The following is a 19,857-nucleotide window of genomic DNA, read 5'->3' on the forward strand; positions in this document are numbered from 1 at the left end:
GAAAGCTTTCACATGAAATTCATACTGAATTTTATCAATTCTTAAACGTTTTTGTTTTCACATTTAACATCTCAAGAAATTATAGTGCACGTTGCATCAGCTGGCTTCTTCACCCAAGCAGTACTTGTGACTCAGTTGTTTTTGAAGGTGTGCCTGAACGTGTTGATAGCTCTTCAACACTTCTACTGAGTTATGATTATTACTGGCTCTATACTTATTATGTATAATTGCCATTTAAAGTATCTTTAAAAAGATTATGCAGTGATTTGGCATAACAAAAGTATCCGTTGTAGAAATAGGCATGAAAACCACAGTATTTTTTTTTAACTTGATGAAACAGATAAGGATTATTGGAGGAATGACCACGATCTATGTTTTCTTACAAATCGACCAAATAATTTACAAATTTCAAAAGAAGTGTATATGGGGTTGGCGTTTTAGCTGGTAGAGCACTTGCCTAGCATATGTGAGCTCTGGGTTCGATTCTTAGCATCGCATGTAATTAAATAAAATAAAGGTTCATTGACAATTAAAAAATATTTTAAAAAAGAAGTGGATAGCTTTGAGTAGTGTTAAGCTCAGTCTAAGTTGGGCCTCAATTTGTCTTCATACTTGAGTGATGAAGTTTGACCAAAGTGACCTCTGCAAATAGTGAATGATACCCTAGCTTGACCTGTAGACAAATTGTAACCTAAGAGTGTACCCTTGTAACCAAGCAGCCAAGTCTCATCCAATCACAGGTGGCCAACTAATCAAACTATGTCCATATAAAGCAAATGTCTCATCACCCTATAAGGCAAATGCCAATTGTAATCAGGTTGTTTTGATAAGTCACTTCCATTTTTCTCACTAAAAGTATAATGTGCACCTGTGGTGATGTGGGGCATTCTGAACCAACTGTGGTCCAGAATGCCTCCTGGTTCTAGAATCTTTTTCTTGCTTAAATGAACTTGTTAAATTTAATCTCAGAATTTTGCTTTAATAGTAGATAAAGCTCATTTCAGTTTAAGACTGAAGAGATTACCAAATTCTTCAGAAAATAAGAAGGAAATTTATAAGGATGAAACAGCAGTTTCTGAGTCACAGTACCTTTGTTAAGGCATCAAACATTAATGTGTCAAAACTTTTTTGTGTCTTTTAATAGAAACTACTGAATTCTGAGGATGTATGTTTTATCAGTTACTGAAAAAAATGAAACTGCGATTAGTCAAGTAGGAAATGGTGATAAATCCTGATATTCTTTGACAACTATTAGAATTATATTGCTATTGTCAGGTGTGGTGACACACACCTATAATCCCAGCAACTCGGGAGGCTGAGACAGGTAGATCACAAGTTTGAAGCCAGCCTCAGCAACTTAACGAAGTCCTCAACAACAGTAAGATCCTGACTCAAAATAAGAAATAAAAAGTTTGGGGATGTGACTCAGTGGTAAAGCACCCCTGGCTTAAATTCAAAGAGAAAAAAAGAAAAAAAAAAAAAGAATTATACTGCTAAGGCAACTGAAAGTGCATAGATTTATATAAACGGCATGTCACTATGACACTATATATAGGCAGTACCAATATTTATTTTAAAATTGTGAAATATTTAATTAAAAAATTCCACTATGATATTATGCATACTGAAATAACACAATGTATGAGTTGATGGTCTACAGAGTTGCTATGAACATTCAATTAGTAAAAATTGAACCATTGCTCCTAAGGAAAAGGTTTAGATTCTGTGAGCCTCTGTTCACATTTCATTAGCTGATCAACACATAACCTTATTTTTTGGGCATTTCCTTATAAAGACATAATATACATTGTTGATTCATTAACACCAAACTACAGCCAGCAGCACCGTAACTCAGAGCCTGGATAAAGCTTAACTTAACTAAACAAACCTATTTTCTCTGTAGGGAACATCGTAGTTTTCTTGTACTTTGAAAGAGTAGGCAGTACTTGACCATTAAGCTTGGGAACTAGTTTAAACATTGAAATCACTTACAAAAGTAGAAAAATGAGGAAAATGTAGCACTAAATAGATGAAAAACTGGGTAATAGTTTCCAGTATGAAAACTGAAACAAGAAGGCAGATGGCCTTGCTCAACCACGAATTTCTTTTGCCACTCTGTACATGTGTGAATGACAGCAAAAGTACTGGGAGTGTTGATTCCTGAGTTTTAGATATATTTTAACAAATTCAAAATGCATACTTCATTAATGATGAATTTTGTCCTCTGGTAGAAAAAAATCCCAAAGTTATATGGCAAAGACTATGGATAAAAGGAGGTTTAAAAATTGGCACCAATCATGGCAAATCGTGGGCTCCATCTCAGACTTACTGAATCAAAAACCTGCATTTCAGACTACCTAGGTGTTTGCATGTATATTCAAGTCTAAGAAATGCTGCCCTTCATATCATGGTAGGTACTTCAATGCCAGAGGGTGGAAGTTAAAGCAAATAAAGATTAAAGGCCTGCTACATTTATAAAGTTTTAGGGGTCCAAAGTTCTGGGGCATGCTAGGACAACCTCTCTAAAGTGAAAGACACATTACTGTATCTTGCAATATTTATTAATAGGAAAGAGGCAGAGCACTTGGTGGACCTCTTTGGCTTTTAGAGACCATGTATATCACTCTTGAGAAGATAACTCCAATACATTTATTGTGTGACTTAGAAGACTGCCAGTTTGGGAAGGTCGCTGAGCAAGAGAATCCATACTGGGATGAAAGTTGCCTTGCTATTTGACCCTGTGTCTCAGTCTTTTGTCTCAATGGTGTGAGAAATGTCTATAGTGGTAAGGATATTGTGTGGAATATTAGGCCAATCCTGGTAGGAGAGTCATATAGTAGAACCTCAGCATTCTGGAGCAAGGCCTTTCTTTTGACAGTAAGTCATTTGAAAATTAGCCCCTGACATGCTACTGGGTTCTAGTAAAGATTGAGAGCCTGGCCATGCAACTCAAATGATTACGAGCTAGACATTCCCAGATTTACCAAGTCACAGTGTTAAATGGGTACAGCAGCAATCTACCAGACAGAAAAGAAGAAAGAGAAGCTGAGGGATTGGAAATGCAAATGAATGGAAGAGCAGTGGTTACAGGAACATGAGAGGAGAGTTGGAAGTTCCTCAAGGAAGACATGCTCAGTATGTATAATAAAAGTATCTGTAGCCTTCTCCTTTGCTCCTTTCTCCCTGAATTCTTTCTTCTGGTTACAGAGTGGTAATATTCACTCAATCCCAGGTCAAATTTCTGAAGTCACTGAGGACTTCTTCTCAACAAAGGGATAGAACAAAAGCTTTGTAATCTGTGTCTGCCACTTCAGCTCCATGATTACTGCCTTTATTCTCTCAGCATTAATCTTTTGCAAAATTTCACATTATTGACAAATGATAGTTCTGCATATCTAATTATGCTACTCACCCCTCAAATATTTATTCTTTTTTTTTTTTTTTTTGTGCTGCTAGGGATTGAATCCAGGGCCTTGTGCTTCTAAGGCAAGCACTCTACCAGTTGAGCTATATCCCCAACCCTTCAAATATTTATTGATATATATCAGGCACTAGATTAGGTCCTGAGGAAATAATGTGAAGACAAAAGACATTAGAGTTGGCCTTCCAGAATTTACAGCTCCTGGCAAAGAGACATTAAAAATGCTTCTTATAATCCTTTGGTGTTTCCCTGCTGTTAGGATGAAGTCCAGATGTCTTGTTTCAGTTGCCCTTGCTTATTTCTCTAGCATCACCAGTGTCATTTACTTTAGAGGCCCTGCAGCCACAATGCCAATTCCCTTCTTCAGAGTACCCTCATCTATGCTGGGTTACTATTATTTCTTAAGGATGCAGTCCAGGAATCCATTGTGTCCAGGACAGTTTTCTGCACTTCTACCTGTAAGACTAGCGAACCTTATGCTAGCACTGCCGCATATTATCAACTTCATTGTGACTATTGTCTCCGTTCACCTACTCTACAGGGAACTCAGTTTTGTCCCAATACCTAGTACAATGACTTGATTGAGTATTGTATTCCACATTTTGTGTCAAGCCTAATGGAATACACACACACAACAGATATATCCATCCCCTACTCTGCAGGAATAGAAAAGGCCAATGCGTCACTTCTGCACCCTCACAAACCAGCCATAAGCAACAGGGCCATGACTTTAGGGCCTATCTAACCTAGCTGCCTTCTGATTCCTTGTAGCCTAGTCACGCCCTCGCTGAACACTACTCATCCGCGCGCCCCCTAGCGCCTCTGCTAGACACAGCAAGAATGGGAGGGCGCCCGCGAACACGCGGTCCTAGGCCAGCACGTGGCGCATGCGTACAACGCGAGCGCTCGATTTGGATAGGGAGAGTCCAAGCTTGAGGGGAGCACTCTGTGGGCTCAGATTATGCTTTTCTCCCAAAATAGGGACGTAGCGCCTTTTAAAAAATTAATTTTGACTGTATATCATTTTAAAATATAAGGCGTGACCTGTTGCTCTTCAGGGAGTGATAAAGACGCGAGAGGGTTGTCGAGCTCTTCTTCGTCCTTCGGCACTCCCCGGAGAGGCGCGGGTTGGACAGTCCCAGGTCAAGGCGCGCGGGGGCGGAAGCGGCAGCGGCAGCGGAGGCTGCTGTCAGAGCTGGAGAGGGGCCGGGCAGAGCGGCCATGGAGGGTCAACGCTGGCTGCCGCTGGAGGCCAATCCTGAGGTGAGCGCGGCTTGGGTTCAAGTCGGGGGCCTCGGGCCGGGCAGAGGGAGGCGGGCAGCTACAGCTAGTCCGCGCCAGTTTGTCTCTAAGTCATGTTGTCTGTTTCGTTTCAGGTCACCAACCAGGTGAGTGAGGTGTCTGTCGCCCTGGACCTCGGAGTCCTTTCTGTTTTCTCGGCCAGCTTAACTGCTGTGCTTCACCTCCATGCCCCCTGGATGCTGGATTGAATTCCGCGAAGCCCCTCGTGCTCGGCTGCAGGCGGGTCCGCCCCTTCAGGCCGTCTCCCTGCCACCTGGCTCCTGGAGATGCTTTGGCGCCTCAGCCCCTCCGCTAGTCCTGTCCCGGGCATCTGGTTTCCTGGGGCCCCGGGCTCTGAGGTTTGAGGGACTCACCTTGTTTTCCTATTCCTCTTCGCTCCTCGTTTTGCCTCCTGATTTTGCTGATTCCATAATTGTCCTACTCCGGTACTTTCTGGGTGACTAATTTGCCAACACTTCCTGACTCCAAGCTTTGTAAACTCGCCCACCCAGTTCTTGTAATTTCATCCACCTCCTGCATTATGAAATCATCTTCCAATCATCTTCTCTTGCCCCATCAGGTCACTTCTCTTACCTGCCACGCCCCCTTTCCCTTCCAGGCATTTGAAACGACATTTAGTTGCTTTTCATGCCATTGGAAGCACAGTTTAATAGTTCCCACGCCATTATTTGCCACCTGCCACTCTTGAAGTCTGTTTGGGATATTGGAGATTGGGATTGGGGAGGGAAGAGGGAACATCTTCCAGCCGCTCGATTAAAAGAATAAGTGCTATAAGGTAAAAAATTTGATTTGCTCAGATGTGTCTTGTCTTTTCCTATTTATTTCATTTTCAACAACTTGTTTACTTTATATGATATACTCTCGCTTCCCCTCAATTTTTCTTCTTATCACCAAGGAATAAAGTTTCATCATGTACTTTAATAATTATTTTGTGGTTTTCAAAGCTTGAGAAAATTCTTTAAAGAAAGTAGATATATTTTAACATAATATAAGCAGCAACCCTCTTTATCTTTTTTAGGTTTATTGTACTCTTTTGAAATGACTATTACCGCAACTTTTATCTCCTTAGTAACCTAGAAATGTGCAAAACTTAAAATCTAACATATATCTTTTATATTCTTTTAGTAACTTTTCCTATGGATGTTAATTTTCTTTTGTTCCCCCACCCCCATTGAAATTTGTTGTTCATTTTTACCCTAATACACTTCGTCCCCTTTGCCAAGAGAAAAATCTTAAGGCCGAAGAAATTTGTATTTGCAGTTTCTGGTTTAGTGCCATAGAAAAGAAGCATATTTCTTTTAGATCAAATCCAAAACTCTATTTACATCTTTGTGAAAAATCAGTTTATGGGCTAGGGATATAGTTCAGTTGGTAGAGTGCTTGCCTCACAAGCTCAACGTCCTGGGTTCAATCCCCAGCACTGCCAAAAAAAAAAAAGAAAGAAAGAAAAAAAATCAGTTTACTATATATCTGGACAGTTTTCTGTGTCATTTATGTATGTATCTGTTCTTTTACCAGTACCACAGTGTTTTGATTTATGGCAAGTCTTCAAATCAAATAGTATGAATTAAATTTTGTTCTTTTTTTTTTTAATTTTTTATAGTTGTTGATGGACCTTTATTTTATTCACTAGTTTATATGATGTGCTGAGAATCAAACCCAGTACCTCACATATGTGAGGTAAGTGCTCTACCACTGAGCCACAACCTCAGCCCCAATTTTGTTCTTTTTCTAAATTGTTCAGGCTTCTAGATACTTTGCCTTTCCCTATAAATCTTGCAATCAGCTTGTCAGTTTCTACGAGAAGTCCTGTGATTTTGATGGGGATTGTGTCAAATCTATACATGTATTTTGTGGGAATTTAGTATCTTAATATTGAGTCTTGTAATCCATAAAGGAGGTGCATCTCATCTTTTATTTAGGTCTTCTCTGATTTCTATCATCAGTATTTTTTTAGTTTCAACATGTAGCTCTTAAATGTATTTTGTTAGTTATACTTATGTAATTAGTGATTTTTGTTGCTGTTGTTAATGATACTATTTAAAATTTCTATTTTGAGTTGTCCATTGCTATATGTAGACATCTTTTTTTTTTTTTTTTTTTTTTTTAATATCTTCACTTTGTATCCTGCTCCCTTGATAAATCTTGATAAATTCACTTACTAGTTCAACCTGCCCCCTCCATTTTAACTGGTTTGGGATTTTCTATTAGATAATTATGTTGGTGAAGAGATTTTTTTGATTTGAGGTGGTATTGGGACCTGAACCAGGGATGCTCTACTACTGAACTACATCCCAGCCCATTTTATTTTTTATTTTGAAACAGGGTCTCACTGAATCAGTCAGGCTAGCCTGTAACTTGTGATCCTCCTGCCTCATTCTCCCAAGTTGCTGGGATTACAGCCATGTGTCATCATGCCCAGCTAATAGATTATTTTATCTCTTTCTTTTCTGCATGTCCTTATTTTCTTTTTCTTGCCCTGTTCCATTTTGGTTAGGACCCTAAGTACAAAGCTGAATACAATGGAGAAAGGCACATCCCTGTCTTATTCCATATCTTACTTGGAAAATGTTTAAACTTCATTATTAAATATGCCAGCTGTAAGTATTTAGTAGGTACTTTTTATTAGATAATGAAGTTCCCAATTTTTCCTAGATTTTTGAGATTTTTATTATGAATCAATGAATGTTCATTTTTTTTCAAATGATTTTTTTGGGGGTGGATGCGTACCGGGGATTGAACTCAGGGGCACTTGTCCACTGAGCCACATCCCCAGCGTTATTTTGTGTTTTATTTAGAGACAGGGACTCACTGAGTTGCTTAGTGCCTTCCTTTTGCTGAGGCTAGCTTTGAACTCTCAATCCTTCTGCCTCAGCCTCCCAAGCCGTTGGGATTATAGGTGTGTGCCACCATGCCTGGCTCCAAATGATTTTTATGCTTCTCTTGAGATGATCATTTTAAGGAAGAAAAAATACTAATTCTACATGAACATAATAGTGGGGAGACACTTCTCAACCCATTTTATGACCAGCACTATCCTGACACCAAAATTAGACATTCCGTAGGAAAAACTATAGACCAATATCGCTTATAAACATAGGTATAAAAGTTTTAAACAAAATATAAGCAGATATAATGCAGCAATTAGAAAAGGATAACATATCACAACTAAGAGCAGCTTATTTCCAAACCATTCAAAAATCAATCAATATAGTTAGCCCTTTTTTTTTTAAATAGTGTTATTGTTTTAATGACATATGCGCTTAAATAACGAAACTCATTCTGTGATTTAGGTGCTCTTGGGCCTTATTCCTAGGTGACCTTGATAAACTATAAAATACATCTAAGTAGCTAGTTTTAACCCAAATTGTTGCAATTTTTTATTTTCTATGTCTTCTATGCAGAACGGAATAGGAAGTGAATAGAAATTTAATTAACTGACTTAAGATTTTAAGAATTAATACATCCAATGACTGTATCCATCCCCACCCTTATTTTCTCAGCCTAATGGGGTTATGAGACTTACTCGATCTTGATCTCACTCTAGTTCCTCTGGTAGTTGCATGTATTACTAACTCTTAGGTTGAGCAAATAATGTTTTATGCTGTATTGATGCCTGGTGTTGTATAGGAATGGCCATCACATGTTGACTATGAACAGTATTAATTGTTAGACATGAACTAGTAACCATGTATCTCAGTAGATGTGGTAAACAATGACTTTTCTTATTGGTTAGTATGCTCACAACCCCTTTTAAGGATATTTTGTCATGCCACAGATGGGACTTATTTAGAATAAAATCAGTAAAGTGATAGAAAAAATATTAAAAAATTTAAGTTCTACCTTATTTACATATGGATTGAAAGGAGTAAAAGCTTGATGCTGATGAAAAATTACAGATGATTAAGCATCAAGAATTATAGCTCAGGGCTGGGGATATAGCTCAGTTGGTAGAGTGCTTGCCTTGCAAGCACAAGGCCCTGGGTTCAGTCCCCAGCACCACAAAAAAAAAAAAAAAAAAAGGAAGAAGAATTATAGCTCATTTTAGAAGTGGAGTCTATTATATGGACAGTCATATGTATGGCCATGCTAGATTTTTTTTTGTGATTGTGTATAGCACAGCAAATTATATGTAGTATATATCACATTTATAAATACATATAGTGTTGTTCTTTAGAAATAATTATTTTTAATATTGAAATCCCCTAGAATAATTCCTAATTGTGATTTTGAGACAGTAACATTTCCTAGCATAATGTCCAAAGGCAAATAAATAAATGTATTGTATAGCATAATGATTCTATTTAGTGTAGATTTTTAGAGTTAGAGAATGAAAGGTCATCTGTTAGATTCTTACCATAAACATACAAAAATTTAAGTTAGTGGATCTGATTTTTTAAAAAAATTCTTGGTACCTTGTGTTCCTCTACCTACTGTTTGGTCTCTGCTTTGTTTCCCTGCTTTGTAAACTTTCCACAAAGAATTGTTCAGAGCTGCTGTTGTTATTCCTCATCTCCTTTTTTTTTTTTTCCCTGTTCACTTTTTTTTTTTTTTCGGGGCAGGGAGGGTACCAGGGATTGAACTCAGGGGCACTCGACCACTGAGGCACATCCCCAGCCATATTTTGTATTTTATTTTGAGACAGGGTCTCACTGAGTTACCTAGTGCCTCACTTTTGCTGAGACTGGCTTTGAACTCTCAATCCTCCTGCATTAGCCTCCTGAGCTGCTGAGATTACAGGTTTGTGCCTTTACTCTTATCTAGCTTCCTTCCATTACCACATAGTCACAACTCTTACCAGATTTAATAGTGGTCACCCCTTTCCAGATTGATGATCACTGTTCTGTCATCTTATTTCTTGGCTTATCAGCAGCATTCGGTGGAGTATAGCCCACTTCATTGATCTTGAATTAGCATCCTTTTTTTTGACCTTTCTGATAATTCCGATAATTCTGATTTGCCTAATTACCTGACTGCTTCCTATCTCTTTTACTAGATCATCTTCCTTCTACCTTCTGCGGAGCTCTTCAGGGATTTATCCTTGACCACTAATCTTTTACATGTGCACTGTCTCCCTAGTATGTTTTGTGTTATGTAGCTTTAATACCATCAGTCATCACATAGTTGACTCCATGTTCCTTTAAACCCTGACTTCTCCATTGAATTGAAAACTGTATACTTAACTACCTCTTTGATATCTTCACTGGGATGCTTTAAAGATGTCTCAAATTTAATATGGGGCTGGGGTTGTGGTTCAGTGGTAGAGGGTTTGCCTAGCATGTGTGAGGCACTGGGTTCAATTCTCAGCACTGCATATAAATAGGTAAATAAAAAGGGTTTATCAACAACTACAAACCTTTTTTTTAAACAATTTAATACAGAAAAAAAAAATTTTGGACTTTCATCTTCCTACCTTCCTCTAAACCCATTTCCTCCTCACTCTTCTAATCGCACTGTCATCTCTCCAGTGTTCTAGAGATTGATGTCACTGATTCTTCTCTGACTGCTATTTTGAAGAGGTCATAGTATATTGATTTGATTTCTTGAATTAAAATTTCTGCCATATACTAGTTCTGAGACCATGAATAATTATCTAACCTCTTTGTACCTCAGTTTTCAAATTTCTAACAATTTCTCCTAATCTTTAAGGTTGTTATAAGATTGAATTTATTACTAAATGTAAAAGATGCAAAACAGTGTCTTGGTACAAAGCATGCACTCCATGAATGTTAGATGTTTTTAATTGTTTCCTCTACTTCTTCAAATCAAATTGATCTGTAGGTCTTAATAGATTCTTCTTTCAAAATCTCTCCCAAATCTGTCCGTTCTCTTCATTTCAGCTACAATAGTGCAAGCCACCATTATCTTTAACTTAAATAGTTATAGTAGCCTTTTAATTAGTTCTTCTTTTCATTTTGCCTACCTAAAATCTATTTTCTGTATACATTTAAAACACATACATGGATTAAAAACACCCAAAATGGTTGTTTAAAAATGCAAATTGCATCTTAAAATTGTCTGCTTAAAACACTAATGGTCTTCCCCACTGCTCATCCTTAGAATACAATGCAAGCTTTTTAGGGGTGACCAGATAAGGAGGTACTGTCCATCTCTACCAATGCAGTGTAGCTTGACTACCTATCTTGTTCCTGTTTCAGAGTCTGCACTTCCTCAACCTTTTCTTGAATCTTTGTAGTCTAGGTTGATTCATGGCTGGTTCTTTTCTGACATCTGTGGCTCAACTTTTATCTCCTCAATATGTCCTTCTGATGACACATCGAAAGTATTCCCCTCAAATTTATACTGTCATCCAGTCTTGTTTTATTTTCTTTAAAATGCTTTCTACCTTGTGAAATTATCTTGTTTATTATGTGCACTTATTCAACTCTGAGGTCTTCCAAAATCTTATTCCTGGTCACCTTTCTTCTCTTCGTCACTGACCTTTATAAAATATGCCTCCCAGAACTGATATCATAGTCCATACTAAATCATCTTTGTTGAATATAGTAGGCTATTATTGCATTTTCTTGAATGAAGCTTCTTTTAAAGCAGACTAGGAATGTATCATCTTTGTTGACAATTTGTAGTTAGTCCATTGTGTTGCAGTAAAGTAAAACTTTTTTCTTAATTCCCTCATAACATGTTTGCAGTGTTTCCTCATTCTGGACTTAAATAATTTTCTATTTTTTTGTGTTTTTTACTCAATGTATTAATTAGTTTTTTGGGGAAAAGTGCTAGGGAGTGATATTGGCCAAATTATATTGTTATATTATGTACATGTACAAATATGCAACAACAGGCCCCATCATTATGTACAGTTAAATATGCCAATAACAAAAGGTGTGTGGGGGGGAATTATTTTTGCTAGTTTCCAAGCTGCAATTCCTTATTTAACTGTTAGTATTCTGTTCTACACCTAGAAATTATTACAAGTATAGTCTTACTGGTAGAAACATGAAACAATTATTAGGTAAGTATAATTTTTGTCATAATTTAAATCATTATTGAATTAGTAGCAAGGCAGAATCTGTGAGTAGACCAATAAAGACCAGAGAGGAACAGAGAGTGAGTTTCATGGTAGAAAATGTGCTTATCATGTGGGAGGCCCTGGGTTCAATCTCTAGCACACACACAAAAAAAGCCAAAACAAAACAAAAAGCACACAAATAAAGTGACTTTAGAATAAATTGAAAATGAAAGTGAATTTTATTCTTTTATTTTTCAAAATTTAAAAAAATTATATGAAGTTTACCCAAAAAATGAGGAATTTATTAGTTAGGGGGAGGGACTAACAGTTTTTTGATAGGTTGTATGTAAAAACCAGGATGAAACTGATAATTTTTGAACACCTAAGAGTTCATTGTGGCTAAAGTTAGAAAACAGGGTACTGAAAGATACTCTGAGCAGTGAGAGATGTAGTTAGGTCCCAGAGTATCCAGGGCCTTGCATGAGCAGTTTAGCAGTGAGATCTTAAAAAAAAATCACTTCACCTCCCAGACTTACTTACTTTTTCTCACTTGTTAAGAGAATATAATGAAACCTGCCTTGCCATTGGTAGGAAAGGGAAAGCAGTAATACTCCTTAACTTTGGATATGTAACAGTCTTAGAAAATACTTACAAATATTTTTAAATATTCTTTTTCTGGTGGAAAATCTGTCATTTGACCAAAATTAGCAGAGTACCATAAAGCATGCCTATAATTGCAGCTACTTGGGAGGCTGAGGCAGGAGGATTGCAAGTTAGAGACCAAACTAAGTAACTTAGCAAGAGCCTGTGTCAAAAATATATATCCCTCTAATATCCCTCTATTTTTTTGCAAACTATTATTACTTTGTAAATTAAAATAGTTATAAAATTAAAAAAAAAACAAAACCACAACTGGGGAATGTAGCTCAGTGGTATAGCACTTGCCTACAGTGCACAAGGCCCTGCATTTAATCTCCAGGACCACAAGGGGAAAAAAGTTGACTAAAAAAATTCCTCAGTGACCACGTGTTGTATTCTATAAATTATGTTTCTCAATTGGCTAAAATTGTAGAAACATGAAAATTTAGTGAGCTAATCAGCCAAATTTTCTTTTTATTTTATTACTCAGTATTTCAGACAGAAAATCCAGAATACTGGTGTCATATATAGATGTGTAACTTATAAATTACACATAACTATTGTGAAATAATAATAGCACATTTAAAAATATTAGAAAATAAAAAGTTGGGTTTACACCACATAAGCTATGGTGAACATTTTAGACAATTTCCTTAACTTTCTTAAATTTTCACATGATAATTTAAACACAGGTTTCCTTTTTAAAAACACAGGTTTTCCTTTTTTAAAATGATAAAAGGATAACATTTTCATGATTTTTTTAAGAAGTGAGAGGTAAAAGTTGAATACTCTTCCATACCCTATCTCCTCTTCCAGAAGTAGTTACTCTTGATAGTTGCTTTTATTTTTTGTACTCGTGATGACTTCCAATGAGTCTAACTTAAGGCAGCCTGGAACCCGAAGATGTAATTAATATGCTTAATAGATATGTATTGAATTGAACTTCTTTATTTCTTTGATTGGTGATAGGAATAAAAAATTAAGAAAAACTGTATTCTGGTTAAAATTTAATCATTTTATGATTAAAATGCTATGTAATTATTCATTGTGTCCTCAGTTTGATACTAATCCATCTTACTACAGTTGCTTTCTTCAGATCTTGAATCTTGGGTACTTATTATCTTTAGCTGACATTGAGTAGATTTACAGTGAAGACTCTTTACTGTTCAATAATTTAACCAATTTTGTCCAGGTTTCTTTTTCACTAAAATGTTTGTTATTTTTAATTTGTTTTGCAGATGTTAAATTATGCTGATATGTGTGCCAAATTGTTTTATAACTTTATAATAGTATAATTTTGTGCATACAAAAAATTAGCAAATAAATTCTCTAATCGGGGTTTGTGATATTTTTCCTTAATGGAACCTTTTAGAGCCACTAGTCCTTTGCAGTTAGTATTCAGAATTGATTAAATGAATGCCAAGTTTTAGATTAGGAGCTCAGTGTATCTTTTTTTTAACCTCTTTAATTAACCAAAAGGAACAAATATTTATTAAAAATTAATTATAAACATAGGCCTAACTGACATATGTAGACATAGCTAGCTAGGCTATCTGCTAAAATAGAGATATACACTTTTTTGTGTGTGTGGTGCTGGGGATTGAACCCAGAGCCTTATGCTTGCAAGGCAAGCACTCTACCAACTGAGCTATATCCCCAGCTTGAGATATACACTTTTTAGTTCAATTCAAGAAATATAATTTCAGTATCTGTGGTTTGGCCAGGTACAACACTAAGCAATGGGATTAAAAAGAGTTCTTTCCCTTGAGTTTGAAGTCAGCTTTTATCCGTTTTGGTTATTAGATAAAATTGACTATTGAGAAGGACATCAGTTAGGGAATTTGGAAAAGGGAAAGGAAAATAGTTGGAGTGTGTTAGTGAACTTTATTAAAGTCTGAAGTTATGAATAGGAATCAGATGAAGAATGAATATAATATAGAGAAGTCCATTGATTTCCAGGGCCCCAGATTGTTGTAGTGCATGTGATTGGATGCAATTATGAACATAATAGATGTTGAGCATATTCTGCCAGGAGAGGTTCTTAAAATTTTTTATTAAGGCATTATAGTTATACATAGTAGCTGGGTTCATTTTGACAAAATCATATATATGTGGAATTTGATTTCAGTCCCTGTTTCCCTCCCTTTCTTTCCCAGCTCCCTCTGCCTGTTCTCCCTTCCTCTACTCTACCTGAACTTCCTTGATTTATTTTTGTTTGGTATTTTCTACATAAAGGTATATCCCTGTGGTATATTTATAGAAGCATATAATGTGATTCTGTTATTCATCCCGTATTTCTTCCCCTTCCCCCTTCCTCCTCCCTCTTTCTTGATCTCCTTATTCTTCTCCACTGATCAAACCTGTATGTTTATGATATCCAATCCCCTGCCCCCTCCCACCTGCCATCATCTTTCCCTTATTTTGTTCTAACTGCCGCACATGAGAGGGAACATTCAAACCTTGATTTTCTGAGTCTGGCTTATTTCACTTGGCATGACGTTCTCCATCTCCATTTATTGGCAAATGCCATAATTTCATTATTCTTTGTGACTGAGTAAACACTCCATTGTGTTTATATGACACATCTGGACTGATCACATAATCTGGTTGTTGTGAATTGTGCTGCTATGAACATTGAAGTGGCTGTATCACTATAGTATGCTAATTTCGGTTCTTTTGCATAAATATCAAGGAGTGGGACTTTTGGGTCATGTGATGGTTCCATACCTAGTTTTTTGAGGAATCTCCATACTGTTTTCTAGAGTGGTTGTACTAATTTGTAGTCCCACCAAAAATGTACAAGTGCACTTTTCCCCCACATCATGCCAGCATTTATTATTATTTGTGTTCTTGATAATTGTCATTCTGACTAGAGGTGAAATATTAGTGTAGTTTTGTTTTGCATATCTCTAATTGCTAGAGATGTTGAAGTTTTTTCATATATTTGTTGGCTGTTTGTGTTTCTTTGGGGAAATATCTGTTTAGTTCTCTTGCCTTTTTATCGATTAGGTTGTCTGGTTTTGGGTCGTAAGTTTTTTGAGTTCTTCATGTATTCTGGGTATCAATTCCCTGTCAGAGGAGCAACTGACAAAGTTTTCTCCCATTCTATAGATTATTTCTTCATGCCTGGAGAGGTTTTTTTAATTGACTGCCTGATTTATTAAACTTGTCTAGAGCCTAGTGTGGTGGCATTTGCTTGTAATCCTAGCAATTTGGGAGGCTAAGGAAGGAGGATCAGAAGTTTAATGTCAGCCTCAGCAAATTAGCAAGACCCTGTTTCCAAAGAGAAAATAAGGGCTAGAGATGTATTCAGTAGTAGAGTGCACTTCGGTTCAATACCCAGTACTGGAGGAACAATAATCAGGCACTGAAAATGAGTTTAATATGTCAGTCAAGCCAACTCGTATGTAGTTGGTTAAGACCTGGCTTATTATATTCAATCCCAAAATAATAGATTTTGAAAAGAAGTTTGTTTCATATGCTATGAATTTTAAATGTTTGTTATGTGATAAATAAAATGCTGTCTCATCCCACTCTATTGGTGGAAAGAATGATTTACTGCATTTCTTTTTCTCCCACATTTGATATAGTATAAGTGACAAGTAGAGACTACAAGTATTTAAGATATAAACTTGGTATTTTGATATATGCTGCTTTACCACATTCTTATTGGGCATCACTAATGTTTTTATTACATTCCCTTTTATATATTTGATATAAAATACGTACTTGTTAATCGTCTCATTTCCCTGTTAACACTCTACTCTTTTACCAGTTAACGTTTTAATGTTTGTTTGATTGTTTTTTTCTCCTCTCTTTCACCAGTTTCTCAAACAATTAGGTCTACATCCTAACTGGCAATTTGTTGATGTATACGGAATGGATCCTGAACTCCTTAGCATGGTACCAAGACCAGTCTGTGCAGTGTTACTTCTCTTTCCTATTACAGAAAAGGTAATTGTTAAATAACATACTAAGTTTATGATAAATATAAAGATATAAAGGGTTTTTTTAGGGTTTGGGGTTGTAAGTTGTAGAGGAGCTTGCCTAGCCCGTGTGAGGCACTGGGTTCGAGCCTCAGCACCACATAAAAATAAGTGAATAAAATAAAGGCATCGTGTCCATCTACAACTAAAAATATTTTTAAAAACTAAATAAAAGGTTTTTTTAATTGATGAAAGTCTTTAACAAGTGTGGCCCTTCTTGCATAGAGTCAGTCTATCTAGACAGTGAAGAAATCTTTTTTTTTTTTTTCAGTGCTTGAAATCAAACCTAGGGCCTCAGGAATGTTAGGAAAGCACTAAACCACCAAACTAAATGCCTTTTTTAAATTTTTTATTTTGAGATTGCACTCAAGTGCCCAGGTTGGCCTCAAACTTATGATTCTTCTGTCTCAGCCTCTCAAGTATTGGGATTACAGGTATATGCCTCTGTGCCCAGCTCAACTGTGTTTTGATGTGATATTTAATCATATTTTGATATATGTACTTTAGAAATTGTAAGTATTTGAAATCTGTGTTAAACAGTAGATGAATAGAGTATCTTCAAGTTTTTGATATATAAAGTACATAATTTTTTCAACATATTTTAAAGAAGAAACCTTTGTTTCTTTTAAAGGTGGTAGGGGAAACTGATGACATGTTCTACTTTATTTTAAAAGTAAACTTTATTTGGGAGGGCATTGATAAGGTTAAATACAGCTTAATTGGCAGACAGATTTAGGATGTGTTGGGGATTATAAACAGATATTCTTAGATCTTTGTATTGAAATTCAAGTCTCTGTATTTCAATCTTCCTAGAATAATGTCATGTCTCTGTGTGCAGATGTTTATATAAGTGAAGTTAAAACTTTAAAGTGCATTTTAAAACAGTTTTTGAGTCTGTATCCTTCTGATATTTATTTTTAAACTTAGAAAAAATAGGATGAACTTTGTAGTTGTAAAAAAAAAAATGAAGATATAAATATTTGGGAAAATGTAGGAGAAACGAGATGTTAACGATTTGGCATGTGTATGTTTAAGGAGTCTTGTTCTCAGAAGCAAATGGAGCCAAATCTCACAGAAATTAAGAACTAAACTTTATTCAATCCTAGAAATTCCTGAATCATTTTCTTTGTGCCATAACTAATTAGCCTCAGTTTGAGATAAACATTGAATACAATTTTTCTGCATAAACATTTTACAAAACAAATTATTGAATAAAAGAAATGCTATTTGTTCATATTTGTTATTTGTAATACTCATAGAAATTTAGAGTTAAGAATTTCTTAACTTAAATGGCTGAGCCAGGTTATGGGCCCAGGTACCATCAGCTGTAGAGCCCACACTTTTGATATTTGTTATGTCAGATTGCTTTGATAACCTGTTATTGTAGATCTCTGGGAATGTAAGTTATGAATAGTGTGATTTTTAATATAGTTTGATTTTCAAAAAGGGAATATGGTTTTGCTGGTGATGAACAATAAAAAATGTAAAAATTAGAAGGTGAAGTCTTTCAGTAATATCTTGGCCAAACTCTGACTTTTTGCTTTTAGTCCAATGTGATTTTTCTCCTTTTTTGATTACTAAAATAAGTCAATAGATAACTATCCCAGGAGCCCAATTGTAAAGAATAATAAAAAGTTGGAAAAAAAATCAGATGCTTAAATTAGTCTTCCTTAGTTGATATGATATGAGCTCAAAATGAGTTTATTGTCTAATTAGAAATTTCTCATACCAGTGATTTTTATTACCTACTCTTTTGGTAAAAAATAAGCAAAATTTGGAGCTGGGCAGAGTGCTTGCCTAGCATGTTTAAGGCACTGAGTTCAATCCTTAGTACTGCATAAAATAAATAAATAAAATAATTATTTAAAAAAATAAGCAAGATTTGATCTTCTTTGGTTGAATCATCATTTAAAAAGTATATTATCCTTAAATCAATGGGAGTTCTTACTTTAGTGGGTTATCAAAACTGAAAAAATTAGTCCCTTATTCTAAAGTATATAAGAAGAAGGTCATTTATATAAATAAGTATATGAGTGTACTTTACTTACATATATATTTATACTGACATAGAGAATATATGTTGCATTTGCTGCTTTTTGATGCCTCTTTTTTTTTTTTTTAAATAACTGGGAATTGAAACCAAGAGCGTTTTACCATTGAGCTATAACCCCAGTCGTTCTTTTTGGTTTTTTATTTTGAGACAGCATCTTGCTAAATTGCTAAGTATCACTAAATTGGTAAAGCTGGTCTTGAACTTGTAATCCTCCTACCTCAGCCTCTGGAGTTGCTGGATTACAGAACTGAGCCTCTGTGCCTATCTTTGATGCCTCTTAAAATTTTGTAAATCTCTATTTCAACTAATAAGCAACATATCACAAGGTTATTTAGAGGCTAACTGGTGCATGTTTAAGGAGATACAAAGCATTTCAATTTTCTAAGTTGTAATTAGAAATCAAGTATGGAGTTGCAAATAACTAAAGCATTCTAATAGGAAAGGAATTGTCATGAATATTTCTTATCCTTTAAATAAAGTCAGTGATGGTGTTTGAATATGTTCTTTATAATACTGTTTACCAGTCACTGAATCATAGTTAAAGAAGTCATAAATTTTTCTCTGTGGTATTTATTCTCTTGCTCCTTTTCCCTTTGTATTCTTTTTCCTTTGGTCTGTGATAACTTCTTTCTTTTTTCTGTACTTTTTGTCATTTTTAGGATTTTTTTCTAAACATTAAATCTTTAGAAATTATCAAATCTTATTTTGTTTTGTCCACAAAGAGCATTATTAAGCAACAAACTAAACTGTAGAACTGTATAAACATTTTGGTATTAAGACCTTAATATACTGAACCTTTCCACAGTTTTTGTCAATTCATTTCATATCAGGTAATTAATGTTGACTTATTTTGAAAATGTAGCTTAAGTTTTTTTATTTAAAAACCCATTCGTGAAATTAATTTTTTTTAAAGCATAGATACAATTGTCATTAGAGCCAGTTTTTAAATTCTTGGTTTTCTGTAGACACCATTTGTGTCCTTTATTGCAGGGATCATGAAAGTTTTTCTGTAAAGGACCAGATAGTAGTTATTCTTGGTTTTGTAAGCTTTAGAATCTCAGTTCCACCTCTTCAGCTTTGCCTTGAAAATAGCCATGGAACAGGCAGTAGGCAAATTTAGCTTGTGTTTTATAATTTTCTGACTCCCACCTTATTGAAATCTGAAAATTATAGAAACAATAAACAAACAATAAAATCATCTTTCTACTCTTTACCTTTTTCTTCTCCTCTTCCATTTTTTACTCTCTTTATTATTTTTAACCCCTTTTTGCAATCAGGAAAATGAGGTTCAGAGACATTAGGTAATTTGCTGAAATCACACAGCAAATAATGGCTGAGCCAGGTTATGGGCCCAGGTACCATCAGCTGTAGAGCCCACACTTTTGATATTTGTTATGTCAGATTGCTTTGATAACCTGTTATTGTAGATCTCTGGGAATGTAAGTTATGAATAGTGTGATTTTTAATATAGTTTGATTTTCAAAAAGGG

The 19,857-nt window shown here is 35.5% G+C and overlaps 1 protein-coding gene across 3 annotated transcripts in view; it reads left to right on the plus strand.

Annotated features, from left to right (window-relative positions):
- The first annotated feature begins 4,535 nt into the window (after positions 1-4,535).
- Positions 4,536-19,857, plus strand: part of Uchl3 (ubiquitin C-terminal hydrolase L3) — a 52,443-nt gene continuing 37,121 nt past the window's right edge. For 2 of the 3 annotated variants that reach the window (XM_047553742.1, XM_047553743.1), the window contains exons 1-3: positions 4,536-4,684; positions 4,798-4,809; positions 16,155-16,283. In XM_047553742.1, coding sequence (XP_047409698.1) covers positions 4,643-4,684; positions 4,798-4,809; positions 16,155-16,283 — 183 coding nt within the window. In that variant the 5' untranslated portion in view covers positions 4,536-4,642. Of the gene's footprint in view, positions 4,685-4,797; positions 4,810-16,154; positions 16,284-19,857 lie in introns of those variants that run through there. The other variant, XM_047553744.1, reaches the window with a different exon arrangement.

Source organism: Sciurus carolinensis, chromosome 5, assembly GCF_902686445.1.
Source record: "Sciurus carolinensis chromosome 5, mSciCar1.2, whole genome shotgun sequence".
In the NCBI taxonomy this organism is placed as follows: domain Eukaryota; kingdom Metazoa; phylum Chordata; class Mammalia; order Rodentia; family Sciuridae; genus Sciurus; species Sciurus carolinensis.